The sequence below is a fragment of the Plecotus auritus genome, assembly GCF_963455305.1.
Source record: "Plecotus auritus genome assembly, chromosome: 11".
In the NCBI taxonomy this organism is placed as follows: domain Eukaryota; kingdom Metazoa; phylum Chordata; class Mammalia; order Chiroptera; family Vespertilionidae; genus Plecotus; species Plecotus auritus.
This window is the reverse complement of record NC_137777.1, coordinates 21,931,240-21,951,179: the sequence shown is the minus strand read 5'-3', so window position 1 is coordinate 21,951,179 and position 19,940 is coordinate 21,931,240. Positions and strand designations below refer to the sequence as shown.

General features: G+C 38.2%; 1 protein-coding gene across 2 annotated transcripts in view; it reads left to right on the top strand.

The window, feature by feature from the left end:
* Positions 1-19,940, top strand: part of CSMD3 (CUB and Sushi multiple domains 3) — a 931,825-nt gene that overhangs the window by 435,963 nt on the left and 475,922 nt on the right. For both annotated transcript variants that reach the window (XM_080646869.1, XM_080646870.1), the window contains one exon: positions 7,419-7,540. In XM_080646869.1, the coding sequence (XP_080502995.1) occupies positions 7,419-7,540 (122 nt within the window). The remainder of the gene's footprint in view (positions 1-7,418; positions 7,541-19,940) is intronic.

The following is a 19,940-nucleotide window of genomic DNA, read 5'->3' as shown; positions in this document are numbered from 1 at the left end:
GATCACATGCTAATTTTAAAAGATAATGTCTCATGAAATGTTGCCATGGAAATGGAAACTGGGTCATTGTGTACAAGTTCACCCCAATTTGATTAGAATGACTTTGTTGTTTATAAGGTTTCCACAAAAGCCATAGGAAAAGACTACCAAATTACTCTGAGAGGGGGATGGGTGAGGGGCCAAATGTAGAAACAAAACAATTATTTTTCCATGTCACTTCCTATGAATAGCCTTTCCTGACTTTTTATCTAAATCAGTAGCCTTTCCTGATCTATTTACTCTCCTCGCCTCTTATAAATCCAACTCTATCTACTAGTTTAGTATTTCTCTTTTCTGCTAGACCATGAGGTCCATCATCAGGGACCAATATTTATCCATTTCTGGTCATTTCATATTTGTCCCTAACAATATTTTACCTTGCCACCTCCAATATCCAGCATAGTGTTTCAAAGAGAATTTGCACTCATTTAATGTTTGTGAAATATGTAAATTTGCAGAATAAAAGTTCACAGCATTTAACTTTTACAAATGAATTAAACATATATTATCTAATATTGAGTAGGTAGAACTTATTAGAAAAATATACATTGAAATATAAACATTGATTTTTTTCCCAGTGAACAATTTGATTTAATATTTCATTGAATAAAAATTCTTAACCATTAGGTCATATTTTTTTAAGTGTAGAACATCTTTGATCAATAAATAATAAAATATTAATTTTGCTTTGGCATTAATTTGGCATTAATCAGATATTGCTATGATAATAGTTTATGTCAGCTTATATAATATATGCTATAAAATATATGATAAAAATCTTAATATTAGTTTATATCATAGACATAGAGTGTTTTAAATTCTAGATTCTTATTGAAATTTCCAAACTATAATAATTCTGATTCTCTTAAACAACCAACCTTAATATTTATAATAGACTAGGGGCCTGGTGCACAAAGATTCATGCACGGGGGGGGGGGGGCGGGGGGGGGCGGGGTTTGGGGGGGCGGGGTGTCCCTCAACCCGACCTGCACCCTCTTCAATCTGGGAATCCTCAGGGCAGCCCTCTCCAATCCGGGAGTTTCTGTCTGTCTTTGCAATCATATGAGCAAATTGTCTGAGACCCCAACCCAGTTTGGTTTGTTGCTCACAGAATAATAGAGGCTTTTTTTTTTTTTTCTTTGCTCCATTGGTGGACATTTCCTGGAAGTTTTAGGATATCTTCCCTTTAATTTTTCCTAGACACTCTGATTTTACTTATGTCTCTCACCTTTGCTTTCCCTCCATCCCCCACTGCAACAGTAACTTGCTCTAGGCTCACTTTGCTCTAGTGCAGGGGTGGGCAAACTTTTTGACTCGAGGGCCACAATGGGTTCTTAAACAGGACCGGAGGGCCGGAACAAAAGCATGGATGGAGTGTTTGTGTGAACTAATATAAATTCAAAGTAAAGGTGCGGAGGGGAGAGCAAGAGAACCGGATAGAACAGCCGGATCCGGCCCGCGGGCCGTAGTTTGCCCACAGCTGCTCTAGTGTCTAGGAGATCTGTCTGCCACCAGAACTACGATTCCCAGCATTCATGGTGCTCCCTGCACTCTGGGCTTCCGCTTCTGGTCCTGGGGCTGCCACCAGAACTACTATTTCCAGAATTCTTGGTGCTCCCTTTCCCTTCTTGCTCTGTCTCCGACCCACGGCCTCGCACTCTGCCAAGTCCTCCAAGCCACCAGCTCTCCCTTTCTGCTCTCCGTCTGGCAGCTTGGGGAGCCAAGTTCCCCAAGCTGCTCCACTCTCCGCAGGCTGTCCCACTCTGCTCTCTGCCCAGCGCCTGTGTATGCAAATGAACCTTCCATCTTTGTTGGGTTAATTTGCATACTCACTCCTGATTAGCTGGTGAGTGTAGCAGAGGTATGGTCAATTTACATGTTTCTCTTTTATTATATAGGATAATGTGCTTATTTCATTAGCCTAGAATACAAAACAAATTAACATTTTTAAAATTATAATTAAGTCACTGGGAACACTGTTACCAGTCTCTTACTTTTCCCTCTTGGGCTTCACTCTGTCCCAGAGGACATTCTTTGCCTCCTGAGAGAAAATAAATAATTAAAAGCCACCCATCCCCCAAAACCCCACGTTGTGCTTTAATTGAAGGTCATGATGAAAACACAAGCATGTTGCAAAGTGTAGATTGTAAGGATAAAGTTCAAATACCAATGGTGGTGGATGGACATAGAAGGATTAGGAAGAAATAGTGGGTAGCACTAGCTTATCTCTATGAGACCAGGGATAATTCCCTTTTAAGTCTAGAAAGTAACCATGCCATGTCTCTCCATGTTCTATTTCCAAGGACTAATAGAAGTTGTCCATCATCAGGGACCAGCATTTATCTACTTCTGGGAATTTCATATTTGTTCCTAACAGTATTTTCTGTTCTGCCTTACAAGGCCTCAGTGGAAACCATTAAACAACTAAGTCTCTTATTGGGATATTTTTCAAGGTCTGAGCCACTCTCACTTGATGCACTTCATAAAATTTGAGCTGTTCATACTTATTTATTATTACATAGTTACTAGTACAACTTATTAAACTATCTAATTTCAAGGTACAAGTTAGATATTCTAGAAGAAATAGAAACTCTACTAAGTTAAAATTAGTGTCACCTGCTTTGTCCACCACCTCTTGTGTAACAGAAGAAATATAGTTTATTCCATGGCCAATGGCCAGTTATTCTCAGAGGAAATTTAACACTATTACTTTTTTTAACCCTAGTCCTTGTCTAATGAGCAATAAAGTAACAGTGGATATTGGAAGATAGAAAAAAGAATACTTTTGCTAAGGGGAAGATCACAATGTTTCCCAGCTCACAGGTGAAAAAAGAAAAAGAAAAATTATGAATATAACTGAATTCAAATTGATTTTATAGTGGGTCCATCATTTTTTTAAAAAATAAACTTTATTAACTTCATAGAGTAAGGGAGCAGGAGAAAGAGATATATAAACATCAATGATGAGCGAGAATCACTGATCGGCTGCCTCCTGCACACCCGCCTCTGGGAATTGAGCCCAGAACCTGGGCATATGCCCTGACCCAGAATAGAACCATGACGTCTTGGTTCATAGGTGGATGCTCAACCACGGAGCCATGCCAGTCAGGCTGGATCCATCATTTTCCATGTTTTATATGTCATGAAATAATTTTAGTAACAATAAGGCTATTTTCCTGAGATAGTAAAAGCCTCATTGGACAAAAACATAACTTTTTATTCCTCAACCCAGAATTATGGAAACCGTCTAATTGTCATATATTATTCTCTTAGTGGAAGGCTCTCCAAAATCTGCAATACTTGTATCAGCTATTGCTTGTTGGCACTGTTGCAATATATTAAATTCATTTACATATGCTAATTTGGAATAGTCATAATGATATGTAAAAACAAAAAAGCAAACAAAATATAATTTCTGAGGAATATGTATGGAATTAGCTCAATTTCTTAAAACACACAAACAACAACAACAACAACAAACACCCCCCCACACACACACAAAAAAATAACAAGCTCAGACAGTGTGGATCAGGTGGTCTAGCATCCTCCCGTGCACCAGGGGTTACTTGTTTGATACCTCGTCATGCCCAGGTTGCTGGTTTGATCTCCAGTAGGGGGCATCCAGGAAGCAACCAGTTGCTGTTTCTCTTTCTTTCTCCCTCTCCCTTCCTCTCTCTAAAATCAATAGAAACCTATTTAAACAACAACAAAGCAAGATGTGTGTAAAAGCACATACACCTAAAAAAGGAAAATGTCTGTAAAAATAAAACCTAACTTTTTAAGTGGTTACTCTTTGGTTTGGATGACTGAAACAAACGGGAAGAATAACGTATTTACAGGTGATTTTTACCTGTCATTTTATGAGGATTTTTTTCCCTTATTTTTATATGAAAGAAAATCATTTTCAAAAGGGAAAATTTCTCATTCTGTAACATATTGCTGAGGATTCTTTATCAGCATGTAGAGAACACTTACTTTACAGTCTATTTAAGAGCTGCACCAAGGAACGTGGATATTCCTATAGTAAGCATTCTTGCATCATGAAAGCCACTGCAGGAGTTAGTGAACGAAGATGGTAAGCAAGGCCTTGTCCACAAGAGACTGTAAGTGTATATTCCATTTTAGAAATATAATAGAAGCATGTAATATAATTACCAAGTAGTAAGTGCCACTCAGAGAAGCACTATGTCCCATCAGAAAGCTCATCCACTAACTTCAGACCCATCATTTGATTGCTGTAAATTTTGTATTGCTATAAGTTCTTAAAATATTTATAACTACATTTTCTATTAGTCACTAGCACTTACACACCTATTCAAATAATGTGCTGTGAGTACTATTATCCATTACAGAACCCTGAATGGAAGAAATGGGAACACTTCCTATAGAAAAAGTGGCACATCAGCTTGGCTTTGTTTAAATGAATACAATTTTTGCAGGCAAATGCAAGAAGGAATAAAATTTTAGACTTTGAGACCATCATAACAAAAGTGGAAAATTGTAAAGGGTATGGTACATTTAAGAAAGAGCAAGAATTCTTTTCTGGCAGAAGTTGCACATATGGTTGTATAAAATGGCAGGAAATTGTATTGGAAAAGCAATCTAGGTCCTCACAGGAATCATTTTATGTTCTATATAAGCCAGTTTTAATTTAGTAAAATAATCAAATCTGTATTTTAGAAAGAGAAATTAGTAACACTAGCGAAGAGGAAACAGAGAGAAAATGGAGTATAGGAAGGATTTAAGTAGCTATTTCTAGTCCTGGAAAAAGATGATATGAAGCAGTGGGTATTGAGAGGGGTAGAAGGAAAACAAGATGTTTAGAAGAGGAGTGCATAGGTCTTTAGGAGTACTTATGTGTGGTGAGAGGTTAGATAAGAAAGGTTTAATTAAAAACATCTTTAAGCCCTAGCCGGTTTGGCTCAGTGGATAGAGCATCAGCCTGAAGACTGAAGGGTCCTAGGTTTGATCCGGTCAGGGGCACATGCCTGTGTTGCAGGCTCGATCCCCTGTATGGGGCGTGCAGGAGGCAGCCAGTCAGTGATTCTCATCATTGATGTTTCTATCTCTCTCTCCCTCTCCCTTCCTTTCTGAAAATTAATAAAAATATATTAAAAAAACAAACATCTTTAAAACATTTAATGGAATGTCCAGCAAACAGAAAATCCTATATAATAAAAGGCTAATATGCAAATTGACCAAATGGTGGAACAACTGGTCACTATGACACAAAACTGACCACCAGGGGCCAGATGCTCAATGCAGGAGGAGCGCCACTCAGCCAGAAGCCAGGCTCAAGGCTGGCGAGCACAGCGGTGGTGGCGGGAGAGACAGCGCTAAGGATGTCTGACTGCAGCTTAGGGAGTAGGCCTAAGCCGTCAGTTGGACATCCCCCGAGTGATCCTGGACTGTGAGAGGGTGCAGGCAGGGCTGAAGGACCCCCTTGAATGCACAAATTTCATGCACCAGGCCTCTAATTACTCTATAAATCAAAAGAGATGGCAAAATCATTGATGCAGGTTTGAAAGCTGTCAATGTAGAAGTGACCATTGTAGAAGTGAATTGGATAAACTATTTGGAAAGATCATTAAAGAAAGAGAAAATTGCTCATTAAATCAATTTATAATTATTCTATTTCAGGGTCAGATAAAAAAATAGAACCTGGATACAGGTTATGGAGGATAACTAATATTAACAAATGGGACCAAAAATCAAGAGAGTTCAGGGCTGTGTGAGGGAAGGAAGGGAATTCCAAACAAAGTTTATCATTACTTTCAATTACTACTGGAGATTAAGTATGTGGAAAAAATGAAGAGATATTATTAGATTTAGCAATTAGGTGATCTTTGTTAGCATTGAGAATGCAATTTCAACACTTGAATGGGAAAAATCAGACTACAATGCTTTCAAAAGTAAATGGAGGGAAGAAAGTGGAGTAGTGAACATGGATGATGTATAAAAAGTTGTAGTTATCTCACTTATATGTGAAACCTAAAAAAGAAAAACTCATAGAAATAGAGTATAAATTGCCAGAGATGCGGCTGGAGGTGTTAGGAGAAATGGGGAGATTTTTGTTTAAAGGAAATATATTTCCAATTAAAAGATGAATAACTTCTGGTGATCTAATGTACAGTAGGGTGACTATTGTTAATAATATTGTATTAACATATTGCTAAGAAAGTGTAAGAGATCTCAAATATTCTACCACACAAGCACATACACAAATAATAATTATTTGAAGTAATTATGTTAACTGACTTTATTTCTTTGCAATATACATTTATCAAATAATGTTGTGCACCTTCAAGTTACACAAAATCACATTTTAATTAGTCAATAGAGCTGGTAAAAAGAGCCAGTTGTGAAATATTCAGAAATTGGTGAGGTCTTGATAAGCCTTTGGTAGCTTAAAATCAGCCAAGATGGGACTATTTATACCATGTGACTTGAAAACAACAAAAAAAAGAGTGAATGGAAGAGAAGAAAATGAAATAGTAAGCATACAAGAATATAAAGAAATTAGGCAGTGAATAGGAAATTAAAGATTGGTGGTTAATGTTGGAGAAAAAATAATTGTTTTCTCATTACAAAATGACATAGCTTTATTGTTTAGAATTTATAAATCAGACACAAACAAGAAAAAAATGAAAAGTAATCATTAAATCACCACAAGATATACACTTCAAATTGAAGAAAAAGATGGAAGTGAAGACAGATGCAGTGTGGTGACAAGCTCTTTTGTTAAGTAGAAGAAAGAAGGGTTAGAGGAAATATTACATTTAACTTTTGTGGGACTTTAAATTATTTCGGTGTAGCTCTTGGTGCAGCCTGAGTAGTCTAATTCACAGTGATAAGAACAGAAAGAGCAGTTTTAATATTGATGCCTCAATTATGCTATTATGTGTCCTAGGGCAATGGTCGGCAAACTGCAGTTTGCCGCTCTGTTGATTAGAGTTTGCTGACCACTGTCCTAGGGTATTTAATAAATATAAATGAATAAATATAAACTCTACCCTTTAGATTGCTTAATCAATCCAAGGCTTTGCTTCTTTATAGATTTTTGTTAACATAATATTGGATAAATATATCTTTCTCTAATTAAACTAACCTATTTGCAGTCAGAAAACATTTCATCATGCATCACACTTACTCATCACTAGTTTTCCATTGTTGTTGAAAATATTGAGCTCTTGAACTGCAGTGTGTAAAAAACACTCTCATTTTGATAAGTGAACATTACCAAGCCATCATATATATATATATATCAATGCAGTTATAATTGTGCAATCTTGCATTTAAAATCCATTTGCAAGTTATTTCATCGCTATAATTTTGCACCTGGTATATGCTCATCTTTTAAAATGCAATTTCTCTTCCAGTGAAGACATGTGGCTCTAATCTTCAAGGACCAAGCGGAACCTTTACGTCTCCCAACTTTCCCTTCCAGTATGACAGCAATGCACAGTGCGTCTGGGTCATCACAGCAGTGAATACAAATAAGGTAAGAACGTCACCCGTGGGAGAAAAGCATAATCACAGAGCCAAAGACAAAGAGATCGTGAGGAAAGTGCAGCAAAGAAAATCCATGTCTAAAGTATGATCTCTGCAGTATTTTCTACTCATCTGTTATATAGAACATAAACTTATTTGAAAAATTTTGGAAAAAATAAATTTAAAATAGTACAGTTTTACTCCCAGTTACTAACATATAATTGACAACACATTAACATTATAAATGAATGTTTTCTGAGACATGTTTCGGAAGGTTGTAAGTATATATTTCTTTTTAAAAAAAGAAGCCATGAATAATGGCCTTTCACTTCATATCTTTTTTGCTTGACATATTATTCAGGGATATGGTGTTTTTAAACATAGCTGACTTTCAATGTTTCTCTACTGCCACACAGCTATTTTTTATTATAAATTGTTGATTTTAATGTGCTCTGTGCTAATAGAAGTTCATATTATAACATCTGAAAAGGTTAGGTTGTCTTTCTGTTTCACTAAAAGTGACTAATATATCCAGATATGTATGTGCTACAACATTTTGAAAAAAATTATAATGCTGAATGAGTGCAAAAGAGGCTGAAAAATTAGCTAATTTTCCTCTCCTGCTCTATCCTGCTTTTCCTTGTAAAAATTTAGAGGAAATAATTTTAACCACCCAGACTGTGTCATCAGTTCAGTTCAATTCAACAAATGTTTATTTATTGATTACCTTTCCTGTGAAAATTATGGCTTGTTGAGAAAACAAAAAATCATGAAGTACTTGAAAAATAAACTCAAGTTTAGTGAACACTTAGTAACATGCCAGGTAAAATTTGCAGCTCGCTTCATGAATTATTTAATCTTCATAACACCGCTCCCCCCCAATGAGGTAGTTTTATTTCTGCATTTAACAGAGAGGCTAAATAACTTGCCTAAGATCACATAAATAGTAAAGGTCAGACTGTGTACTTTATAAGATACACAGCTTATCCTATTTATGAGGGTATAATCTCACTCTAAGATGTAAGTATCTTACACTAAGATAAGCATGGAATGAGTTCATTGTAAAATACAGAACACTTTGAATAAATCTTGCATGGAGATATAAAATCTTTTTGTGTCATGGTAATTACCTATAATTTTTATCAAAATGTGGTAATTATGTTCTATTCTATAAGATATCTGCTCTGCTAAATTTAATTTATTCTCATTACTGGGTTACTTGAAGTTTCACAGAGGTTGTCACATCTCTTCTTGTTTATCTTACCTAATCTGCCAAACTTTTATCTCTTCTTTTTCCTCCCTAAAAAAAATAAAATAAAAAAATTCCAATGTATTTTCTAAGGAGGACATAATTACTTTCACCTCTTTATACTTTTTTCAAATAGCTGACTGAGGACATTAATTTTTAATCTGTTGGTTTACCTCCATTTTCATATAATGTATGAAAATTAGTTTTCAAGCATTTTTAATTGTGACACACAGTTAGAATTATATTTTACATTGTGCTATTGTGTCCCAGATCACATACACACACACACACACACAGTGTCACAAAATAATATTTTACTACAAAAGTGTACTTATCTATTTTTTTAATTTATTGTAATCTATTTTTAAAATATCGTTCATGCCTCACTAAATCAATGTCATGGTGCACTAAGAAGTTACAACACGTAGTTTGAAAAATACTGTTTATAGTATTGCTTCCAGGGATCATCACAGTAGAAATGCGTTTTGGAAGGCAATTACTGGCAGGAACTATAGACAACACATCTCTCCTAATTAACCAGCCTTCCTGATTCCTCAATATCTGTAATTTTCTCAGATGTTATTGCTCATATTTTTCATTATGTTTGGTAAACTTGAAAAGTAATCATTGTATTCTAAATGTCCAAAGCAAATATATGGTAGGTGAAAAAACTCTTGAGATTTGAAACTGAATGAAACTGGATGGAACTTGTTTTATAACTGGGCTTTCCCTCTTGACTAATTATACAATTTTAGGCAGGTCTTATCCTTGAGTCCTCTGAGCCACAGTTTTATGTGTTTTTTAATCTTTTAGATATAATAACACCATATCATGAAGTTGTTTTACTGATTAGATAAGAAAGTGTGAAATGTCTGGTTCAGAGTAGGATCACTTTAAATGACAGTGGTTATCATTGCCAAATGTTTCCATCTCATCAAAAAATATCTGGTTCTCTTCAATTATTTGTGACTTTTAACTTATGTATTAATGTAGAAAAACACTACATACTGTTTTCTTCTACATTTGATTATGTGGTGGAATAATTTATAGATAACTGTGTCTTGTACTAAAAATATTAAACATTTATAATCATTTTTACTGATCATTCTATCAACATTGCCATTAAACTTACTAAAAATCTATACTAATGATAGAGAAGTATGCAAATTATCTGTTACAGCATCACATCACGACCAGATCAGCAGGCTGCGTCCCCACCCTCTGCTCAGGCAGCTGCAAGGCCCTGGGTAGGATGGAATATGATAGGGGGGGATAAGAAAGGAGAGGGAGAGGAAGGCAGGCCTGCATGCAGACAGGCCGAGAGGAGAGACAGAAATACAGAAAGGGAACAAGAAAAAGACGCAGGAATGGAAAAGGGAAGGAAACGCAGGGCTGCATGTGGGAGGGTGTGGTGACCGGGGGATGGGGGTGTGTGTGGGGGGGCAGGTGCATCCAGCAGGAGGGGGTGGTGACCGTGGGAGGAGGGCGGTGGCCCCCAGTGCGGGGCCGTTGGTGGGCGGTGCCCACGGGTCTGGGACAGAATGGTGGATGGTCCGAGGCCTTCTGGGCGGAGGTGCTCCTGCTTTGTGGCGGCAGCAGTGCCCGGGCCGCATGGGCATCAGCCACCCTTGCTGGGCCGGGTGTCCTGGGCAGGGAATGGGAGCAAGATGGCGTCGGGGAGGCAGGGGAAGAGAGGGCGGCAGACACCTGGTGGGGCTGAGCCTGGGTCTGGGGGTTAACGGCCCCACCCCCCAAAGGGAAGCTTTAAGAAGGGAGGGAGGGAAGAACTTTATAAAGGAGTCAGTAGAGAGCAGAGTTCAAGAAGGAAAGAGACTGTGTGAGTGAACTGTAGGAGCTATAATGAAAATCAAGTATAGTTGTGTACTGGGGACAGATTTTAAAAATAGGAGTCAGAAAAGAAAAAAGATAAATGGTAGTGAATAATTAGGCAGGTAGATAGATACTAAAACAGTGGAAGTAAGCAGAGAAGAATGCATGGAAAAGGTAGGATGAGAGAGAAAGAGGGAGGGAAGAAAAGTTTTTAAGGGGAGCCAGTAGAGCTTAAAAGGAGAATGGGAAGAAGGAAGAAATGGGGGAGGGAGCAAAGCAGGTCCAAGAGAGGAAGTGAAGAAAAAATTAAGGTGGGAAGGAAGGAAAAGGGGAGGGAGGGCAGGGGTAAAGATAAAGGAAAGAAGGAGGGAGAAACCAAGATGGCGGCATAGGTAAGCACCTAAACTGCTGCCTCGCACAACAATTTCAAAACTACAACTAAAAGACAGAACAGACACCATCCAGAACCACAGGAAAGCTGGCTGAGTGAAAATTCTACAACTAGAAGGAAGGAGAAAAGCTCACAGAGAATTGGAGGTACGGCAAAGGGGCTTTGTGCGCGCAGAGAGGAAGGGCGGCTGAGAGCCTGGCTGACTTTCTCTGGCGGAAGCGGGAAGGAAGCCCCCGACCGCACTGAACCCCAGTTCTGACTGCACTGAACCCCTGGGGACCCACGCTCTTACGGGGGGAATCTGGACTCTCAGGCGGAGACTCGGGAGCCGGGGAAGGCAGAAGTCTGAAGGCACGCCCGTGCCAGTGCGCACAAAGGCTGTGGAGGTTGCCACAGGCTTTCCCTAGTGGAAGGGAGTCGGAGGCTCCTGACTGCACTGGGCCCCAGTTCTGACTGCAGTGAACCCCAGTTCCAGGCGAGCCCCAGGGGACCCACGCTCTTGTGGGGGGAGTCTGAACTCTCGGGCGGAGACTCAGGAGCCGGGGAAGGCAGAGGTCTGAAGGCGCGCACGTGCGCACAAGGGCAAGGCTGACTGGAAGCCAAGACTGTCTGCTCCGCCCTGAGACTCCACCCCATCCAAGCTGAGCACAGAGGCTATTGCAATTTGGCAAGTCTAATCCTATAAGGCTGTCTCCAGCACCGAACTTCTCCCAGCATAGACACAGCTGATCCTTACAGCCAACTGGCCTAGAGGTCAATTCTTCCCAGTGATACCAACAACAATCAAGACTTAATTACAACAAGGCTATACACACAGTCCACAAAGGGGTGCACCAAGAGTGTCCACCTTAGGTTAACTGGGGAGGCAGACCCACTGGGCCATATTGGAAACCTAGCACACAAATCTACCTTACCAACTCAGGGAAGCATTGAAAATGCGGCGTCAAAGAATCAGATCACAAATGAAAGAAATGGAGAAAAACAAACGACTGGATATAGAATTCAAAACCACGGTTATAAGGCTTTTCAAGAATATCCTAGAAAAGGCCGATAAATATAACGAGACCCTCGAAGATATGAAAAAGGACCAACTAGAAATTAAACATACACTGACTGAAATAAAAAATATTATACAGAGACCCAAAAACAGACTAGAGGAACACAAAAATCAAGTCAAAGAATTGAAATACAAAGAAGCAAAAAACACTCAACCGAAAAAGCAAAAAGCAAAAAAAAAAAAATCCTAAAAGTTGAAGATAGTGTAAGAAGACTCTGGGACAACTTCAAGCGTACCAACATCAGAATTATGGGGGTGCCAGAAGAAGAGAGAGAGCAAGATACTGAAAACCTATTTGAAGAAATAATGACCGAAAACTTCCCCCACCTGGTGAAAGAAATAGACTTACAAGTCCATGAAGCGCACAGAACCCCAAACAAAAGTAATCCAAAGAGGACCACACCAAGACACATCATAATTAAAATGCCAAGAGCAAAAGACAAAGAGAGAATATTAAAAGCAGCAAGAGAAAAACAGCTAGTTACCTACAAGGGAGCACCCATACAACTGTCAGCTGATTTCTCAACAGAAACTATGCAGGCCAGACGGGAGTGGCAAGAAATTTTCAATGTGATGAATAGCAAGAACCTACAACCATGATTACTCTACCCAGCAAAGCTATCATTCAGAATTGAAGGGCAGATAAAGAGCTTCACAGATAAGAAAAAGCTAAAGGAGTTCATCACCACCAAACCAGTATTATATGAAATGCTGAAAGGTATTCTTAAAGAAGAGGAAGAAGAAAAAAGTAAAGATAAAAATTATGAACAACAAATACATATCTATCAACAAGTGAACCTAAAAATCAAGTGAATTAAAAACCTGAGGAACAAAATAATCTGGTGAATATAATAGAATCAGGGGCATAGAAAGGGAGTGGACTGATAATTTTCAGGGGGAAAGGGGTATGGGGGGTTCATGAAGAGACTGGACAAAAATCATACACCTATGGATGAGGACAGTGGGGGGGAGGTAAGGGCAGAAGGTGGGGTGGGAACCGGGTGGAGGGGAGCTATGGAGGGAAAAAGGAGAAACAATTGTAATAATCTGAATAAAGATTTATTAAAATAAAAAAAAAGCAGAAAAAAAAGGAAAGAAGGAATGTGGGGAGGGAGGGTAGGAGAAAGATGGGAAGAAGGATGATGAAACAGAAGTAGGAAATAGGGAGAAAAGAAAAGTTTATAAATGATGAATCAGTAGGAAAAAGTGTTACATAAAGGAGAGAGAAAAATTGTGTGAGAGGGGAAGCCAATGAGAAAGTCAAATACAATTGTGTGTGAAGGGGATAAGATTAAAGAAAAAGTTAATAGGGGTGACCAGGCTGGCAGGGGAGGGCAGTTAGGGGTGACCAGGCTGGCAGGGGAGGGCTGCTAGGGGGATCAGACAGGCAGGCAGAGTGGTTAGGGCAGGCAGGCAGGTGAGTGGTTTGGAGCCAGAGGTCCTGGATTGCGAGAGGGATGTCCAACTGGCAGTTGGACAGCCCCCAAGGGCTCCTGGATTGGAGAGGGTGCAGTCAGGCTGAGGGACCCGCCCCCCCCCTGCACAAATTTCATGCACTGGGCCTCTAAGAAAATGTAATGACTGAGCATTACAATCTTAAAGTAATACGTAATTTTAAGGTTACTTTATACCCCTTTCAAAAGCTTCTGTAAGGGAATATTTCCTTTAATTATAGCATTTCAGTAATGGGTACAACTGATGATTTCTTCATAACAGCAAATTAAAATATTAGAGCTGATACTTTAAATAATCTGATCATTGAATTAATTATTCTCCTTGCATTAAGATATGCATTTATCATCTGCTCTGTGTGAAATAATTTTCTGTCTTGAAAAGTTTCTTAATTTTTATAAAGATGATCTTCCTCAGTATTATAGGAGGTCTAGTGCATTTGTCTTTAATCTCAGTTATGTGGGATACAAAAATAATTCCCAAGGTGTACCTGAGTTGCCTGGACACCATTTTAAGATATTCCACTGTCCTGCCTGATGACCCTCTTCTATCTGTTTGCTCTCTTTTATCACTCTCCCTTTTATGATTATCTTGTGCAGTGTCAAAAGAAAGGCATACATTACTTTTCCAGCTGAAATATTAATATCCTACTTCACCTGAGTGTAAATAAAACTCTGAACATTCAGAGTAAGAAATTCAGAATCATAGCTCCTAAGTAAGAGTCCTTGAGAACAAATCCAAACATAGATTCACTAAGGTATATTTGAAGGAGACAATCTCATTTTAGCCAAACAACAAACTTATTAAATGCCCCGTATCTTTATTTATGCATCTGTGCACATAAGTATCTATCTATCTATCTATCTATCTATCTATCTATCTATCTATCTATCTATCTATCATCCATCTAACTATACATCTATTTTTAATATATCTATCTTTCTGTTTATCTCTATCTAACCTAGAACTAGAATTCACAATACATAGAAATATATTATATAACAATTGAATTGAAACACAAAGTTTGGCTTTTAGAACAGAGTTTCTGATTTGTCTGATTAATTTTATAGTTTATCCATTTTTAACATGGACATTTTATAGAAGTCAAATAAACTAATGATGCAAGATTTTAAGAAAACTATATTCAAGGTGTTTATAAAATTAGAGTATAATAGAAATTGCATTATTTGCATCTACTCACACTTAGAATTTAAAAAGAAAATAGATGTCTGTTTAAAATTGTGTAAGAAAGTAGTTTTCAAAAATATTTGATCTATGTGTGTAAAAGTATTTGAAGGCTCTCTGGACCAGCACTGTCCAAGAGAAATATACTGTGAGACACATACTTAATTTTACACTTTCTAGTAGTTGTTTTTTAAAAGAGGAATTAATTTTAGTATTATATTTAGTTTAATCCCAATAGTATAATTTCAACATTTAATTAGCATAAAATTATTAATGCAGTAATTTACCATCATTTTTTTTTTCATTCTGAATCTTTGAAATCCAAAATGTGTTTATCACTTAAGTGGCATCTCAATTCATACAAGCCCCATGTCAAGTGCTCTATAGCCACATGTTGCTGGCAGGTACCATAATGTATAGGAAAAATATTGACGAGTTTGACTGCTCTTTAGATAATATAAGGTGATGATGGTAACTCTTGAGGAGAATAAATGCCCCATTGCAAGGGAATTGCCTCAAGTGACCTTTCTATAGGGGCTTCATGGAAAGAGAGGAGGGAATGCTCTCATTGGCAGAGGCAACTCTGGAAGACTTGGGGTTTTAAGATTCTCAGCTTTATTCTGAGGCATCCAGATGTCTCGATTTCAGATTTCAGGATTACTCTCAATTATTGCTCTAATTTTCACATGAGAAATTGTGAATCTATAAGTTAGTCATACACTATAATTATGCAATGTGTGTAATTAAATCATGGATATAAGTTTCAGCCATATCTTCCCAGTGCTACAGTGTCACCATAGAAGGACTCTTGTTCTCTGACCATGACTTAAACCATAATTGAATTTTTTTCCGACTTCAGTGAAGTCATCTCCTTCCATAATCCTAACAGTTTTGGGTATGATGGTCATCAAGTGCATCAACCAGTTGTCTTGCCCCCTCTAGCCTTGTCTTCAATAACTGTTTCATTCTAATCACAAGTAATGAATTAAATCATTTTTATGCCATTTTCTACAGACCAGGAGCTCCGTGTCAAGACCAAAAAATAATCAAAGCACTCTCCAAAATCCCATCTTTGAGAATCTATTTATTGGGCTCTTCTTGATACCAAAGGATGTATCAATCAAGGTCTGGTCAGGAAATACACTGAGTGGCCAGATTATTATGATCTCTGAACTCTGAACGCATAATCTGGCCACTCAGTGTGTGTGTGTGTGTGTGTGTGTGTATAATATATACCTATATACATATATACATATATACATATATATATATATATATATATATATATATATATATATATATATATATATATATTAGAGGCCCGGTGCATGAATTCATGCATGGGTGAGGTCCGGCCAGCCTGGCCAGGGGGAGGGGACATGGGCAGTTGGCCGGTCTGCTTGCTGGTCGAACTCCTGGTCGAGGGGACAATTTGCATATTAGCCTTTTATTATATAGAATATACACTAAGTGGCCAGATTATTATGCATTCAGAGATCATAATAATCTGGCCACTCAGTGTATAATCTACATTAGTTATTTAAAATACATGGAATTCATTTGGAGGATTTTTATGTAGGTGTTTTAATTTGAAAATAACTAATTAATATAGAAGCAATAACTGTATAGACAGACACCATATTTAGAGCTGGAGGAAGAAAATAGAAAACATGGTATTACAGAATCTAAGAGTTTATAATGGGGGCTTTGTAAAACTGGAACTCAAATTTCAAATAAGGAAATACCCCATGGTTGGTTAGAGCATCATACTGATACACCAAGGTTTTGGGTTTGATCTCCAGTCAGGGCACATACTAGAAGCAACCAATGAATGCATGCATAAGTGGAGTAACAAGTCTCTCTCTCTCTCTCTCTCTCTCTCTCTCTCTCTCTCTCTCTCTGCCCCCACTCTCTCCCTCAGTACATAAAAGTTAAAGAAGAAAAGAGACCAGGATAATATTTAATAGCAATAGTTAATCTATGTTAAATGCCTACTATATAATAGGCATTGTTTTAAACCCTTGTATATAACATTTAAGCTTTACAACACTACTATATTGTAGGTACCATTATTATTCAGATAAAGAAACAGATTCTGGTAGATAATTTTCCCAACATTATAGTGTAACTTTCAGAGACAATATTCTTAACCACATACTATGTTTCTTACGTTGTTCACTTTTTTTTTTCCCTACTACCTCACTTCCAAAGTCTCACTGGGCTCCTGTTCTTTCTTCAATCTGGGATTTTTAGCTTTTTCTTATTTCTATGAACTACCCCATGTTTTTATATACTTGCATATTTTTCTTAAGTCAGCCAAAATAGTTTTTTTGTTGTTTTTTTTTATTGTCACCAAGGAACACTGAGGCGGGACATAATGATACAGTTGCTATTTCTATTATTGTCTTCTGATCTAGCATAAGGAATCTGTTGCAATGTTTAGCTCTGCCAAATTGCCCTCTGATACATTACAGAATATTTTGCTAATTGATAATATGCACATTTCCTCTGTTCTTGTCTGTATATAAGTAGGAGAAATCTACCCCAATATATGGTAATGTTAGCTACCTTTAACTTCTTGGGTTTCTAATGTCCTTTGGAGAAGTGATTCTTCAAATATAAACATATAAATTAATGGTAAAGTCAAAAAGTCTTTTTAATTAAATAATTATTCAGTGTAATATGCACAACCAAGAGGAAAAATGTGAAACACAATTTTTTAAAAAAATTTTGACCAGTTTTTGTTCCCACTTTAAGTGGAATGCACTTTTATCCACATTGAATGAATATTAGAAGAATAATGTTAATGTCTCCAGGATGTCAGCAATTCTCACAATGGAGAAAATAAAATCCATTGGGAGAAATGAAATATTAAATTAACTGAGCATAGAAGAATATAATTCAGAGAGAATAAAGACAGGCACATGAGGTCAACCTCAGTTTAGATGATAACTCTCAGTAGTTTAGCAGGCATCTTAAGTGTCAGAAGAAATAAAATTGATCATCAAAAGAATAAGAATTGACTGTTTTGTTTTAATGTTGTGTAACACTAGCCAAAAGCACAATATTTTTTGTACTACAAGGCTCTGAACATTTAATTTTTTTTCTAAATTTGGCTCATATTTACACCTTAGGATTCATAAAATATTGTTTACTATAACCTAGGTACACCAGTGAAGAGGATCAGTGGCTGGCATGATTTTAAACTGTATATGTTTAAGAACCCACTTTGGAACTTCCTGATTTATGTATATAACTTCCTTAATATTATACTAGAGACCCGGTGCACGAAATTCATGCACGGCGGGGGGTTCCCTTAGCCCAGCCTGCACTCTCTCCATCCGGGATCCCTTGGGGGGATGTCCCACTGCTGGTTTAGGCCCGATCCCTGCAGTCAGACATCCCTCTCACAAACCAGGACCGCTAACTCCTAACTGCTCACCTTCCTGCCTCCCTGATTGCTCCTAACTGCCCCCCAGCTGACCTGGTCACCCCCAACTGCCCCCCCTGCCGGCTGGTCACCCCCAACTGCCCTCCTGCCGGCCTGGTCATCCCATGCAGCCTGCTGTTCAGTTGTTTGGTTGTCCTCACTAACCCCTGCCAGCCTGGTTGCCCCATGCAGCCTGCCTTTCAGTCATTTGGTCGTCCCTCATTAATGTCCCTGCTGGCCTGGTCGCCCCATGCAGCCTGCCAGCCTGCTGTTTGGTCATTACTGTTACTGTGACGATGTCCCAGACAATTTGCACATTCCTTTATTATTAGTATAGATATAGAACTAGAGCCCCGGTGCACAACATTGTGCACTGGAGGGGGTCCCTCCGCCCGGCCTGCGCCCTCTCGCAGTCCAGGAGCCCTGCCATCACTCGCCCCAGAGCGGGAGGCCCTGCCCACCCTCCGCAGCACTGCTGTCCAGGTAGCCTGTGCCTCCCTCTTTGGGGTGATTGATCAGGGGGCTCCGCGATCGATTGCCACAAAGAGGGAGGCCAAGGCCACTGACTGGTGGACTGCGGCGGCGGGTGGGCAGGGAGATCGTGGGGCCATGGTGGGGCCCCCCCGGCCAATCGCATCGCACCTGCCTTGGCTGGCTTGGCACCAGTGCATGTCATAGCGTGGTCATCTGGATGGTCGTTCTGCTGTTTGGCCATTCAGTCAATTTGCGTATTATGCTTTTATTATTATAAATAATGTAAGGACAGAGTTTTGATCTAAGAGACAAAGCCCTGAATTCTTGTGTAGATTAGCTCACCTCTTTGACTCTTGTTTCTTCCTATTTCAAGCAGGAATAATGACCCGTGCTTTCCATTCCACACAAGTGTTGGAGGATCAACAAGTTAATGAGCTAAACAACACTTTATACATTGGAAATTATCTTGAAAATGTGAAGTATTTATATGCCTATTATTTATACCAGACCTATTTCAAAGATTTTTTAGGTGGATGATATTATCAGATAGACTATAATCCATAGGTTTAGATACGTTGAGTAATTAAAGATGTTCAAACATAAAAATAGTACCTAGTTAATAGTGGGTGTTCAGTTAACATTTGCTGCATAAATAAAAAAAAAACCTAATAGATAAGAATAAGCAATGTATATGGAACATGTGAGAAATTATTAGGCATTTTTATGTCACATAGTCTAAAATTAGTGGACAGTGGATAGAAAATATTTTGTTGTCATTATACTGCTTTATAAATAAATGTAAACTATATTTATATTATATTAAATAACATTTATACTTGTATATTATTTTCCCTACTGTTATCATAAAATAGAGTTCATGGCTGTTTCATATAGTTCTGCTAAAATTTCACTATTATCTCACACGGATTTGGTTTCTGTTGAAGTGAAAGGATAGATGGGAGTTTCTCCCCTTACCTTTTCAAACATAAATGCAGGAAACAGGGCCAACCTTTTCTAGCAGGGCATACTATCCCTTTCTAAGAGGTGCTTTATTCTTTATTTATTAAAGAAGTAATGAAGGTCCATTTTATAACATGGTAAAATATATTTAATGCAACACTTAAGCCCATGGTTTGTGTAAAATACCCACTCAGCACTCCTTCCTATAAGCTCTGCAGGCTTCAGAAAACACCCTTGACTTCCATCATAACACTATTATTAGGAGTCTTTCCATATTGTCACTGTTCCATCACTGAAGCTACCCTTTTACCACTTAATTTAGCCTGACCACTTTAGGCACTAGTTCTTTGTGCCAAATAGTTGGAGTTTGGGGACCTGTGCC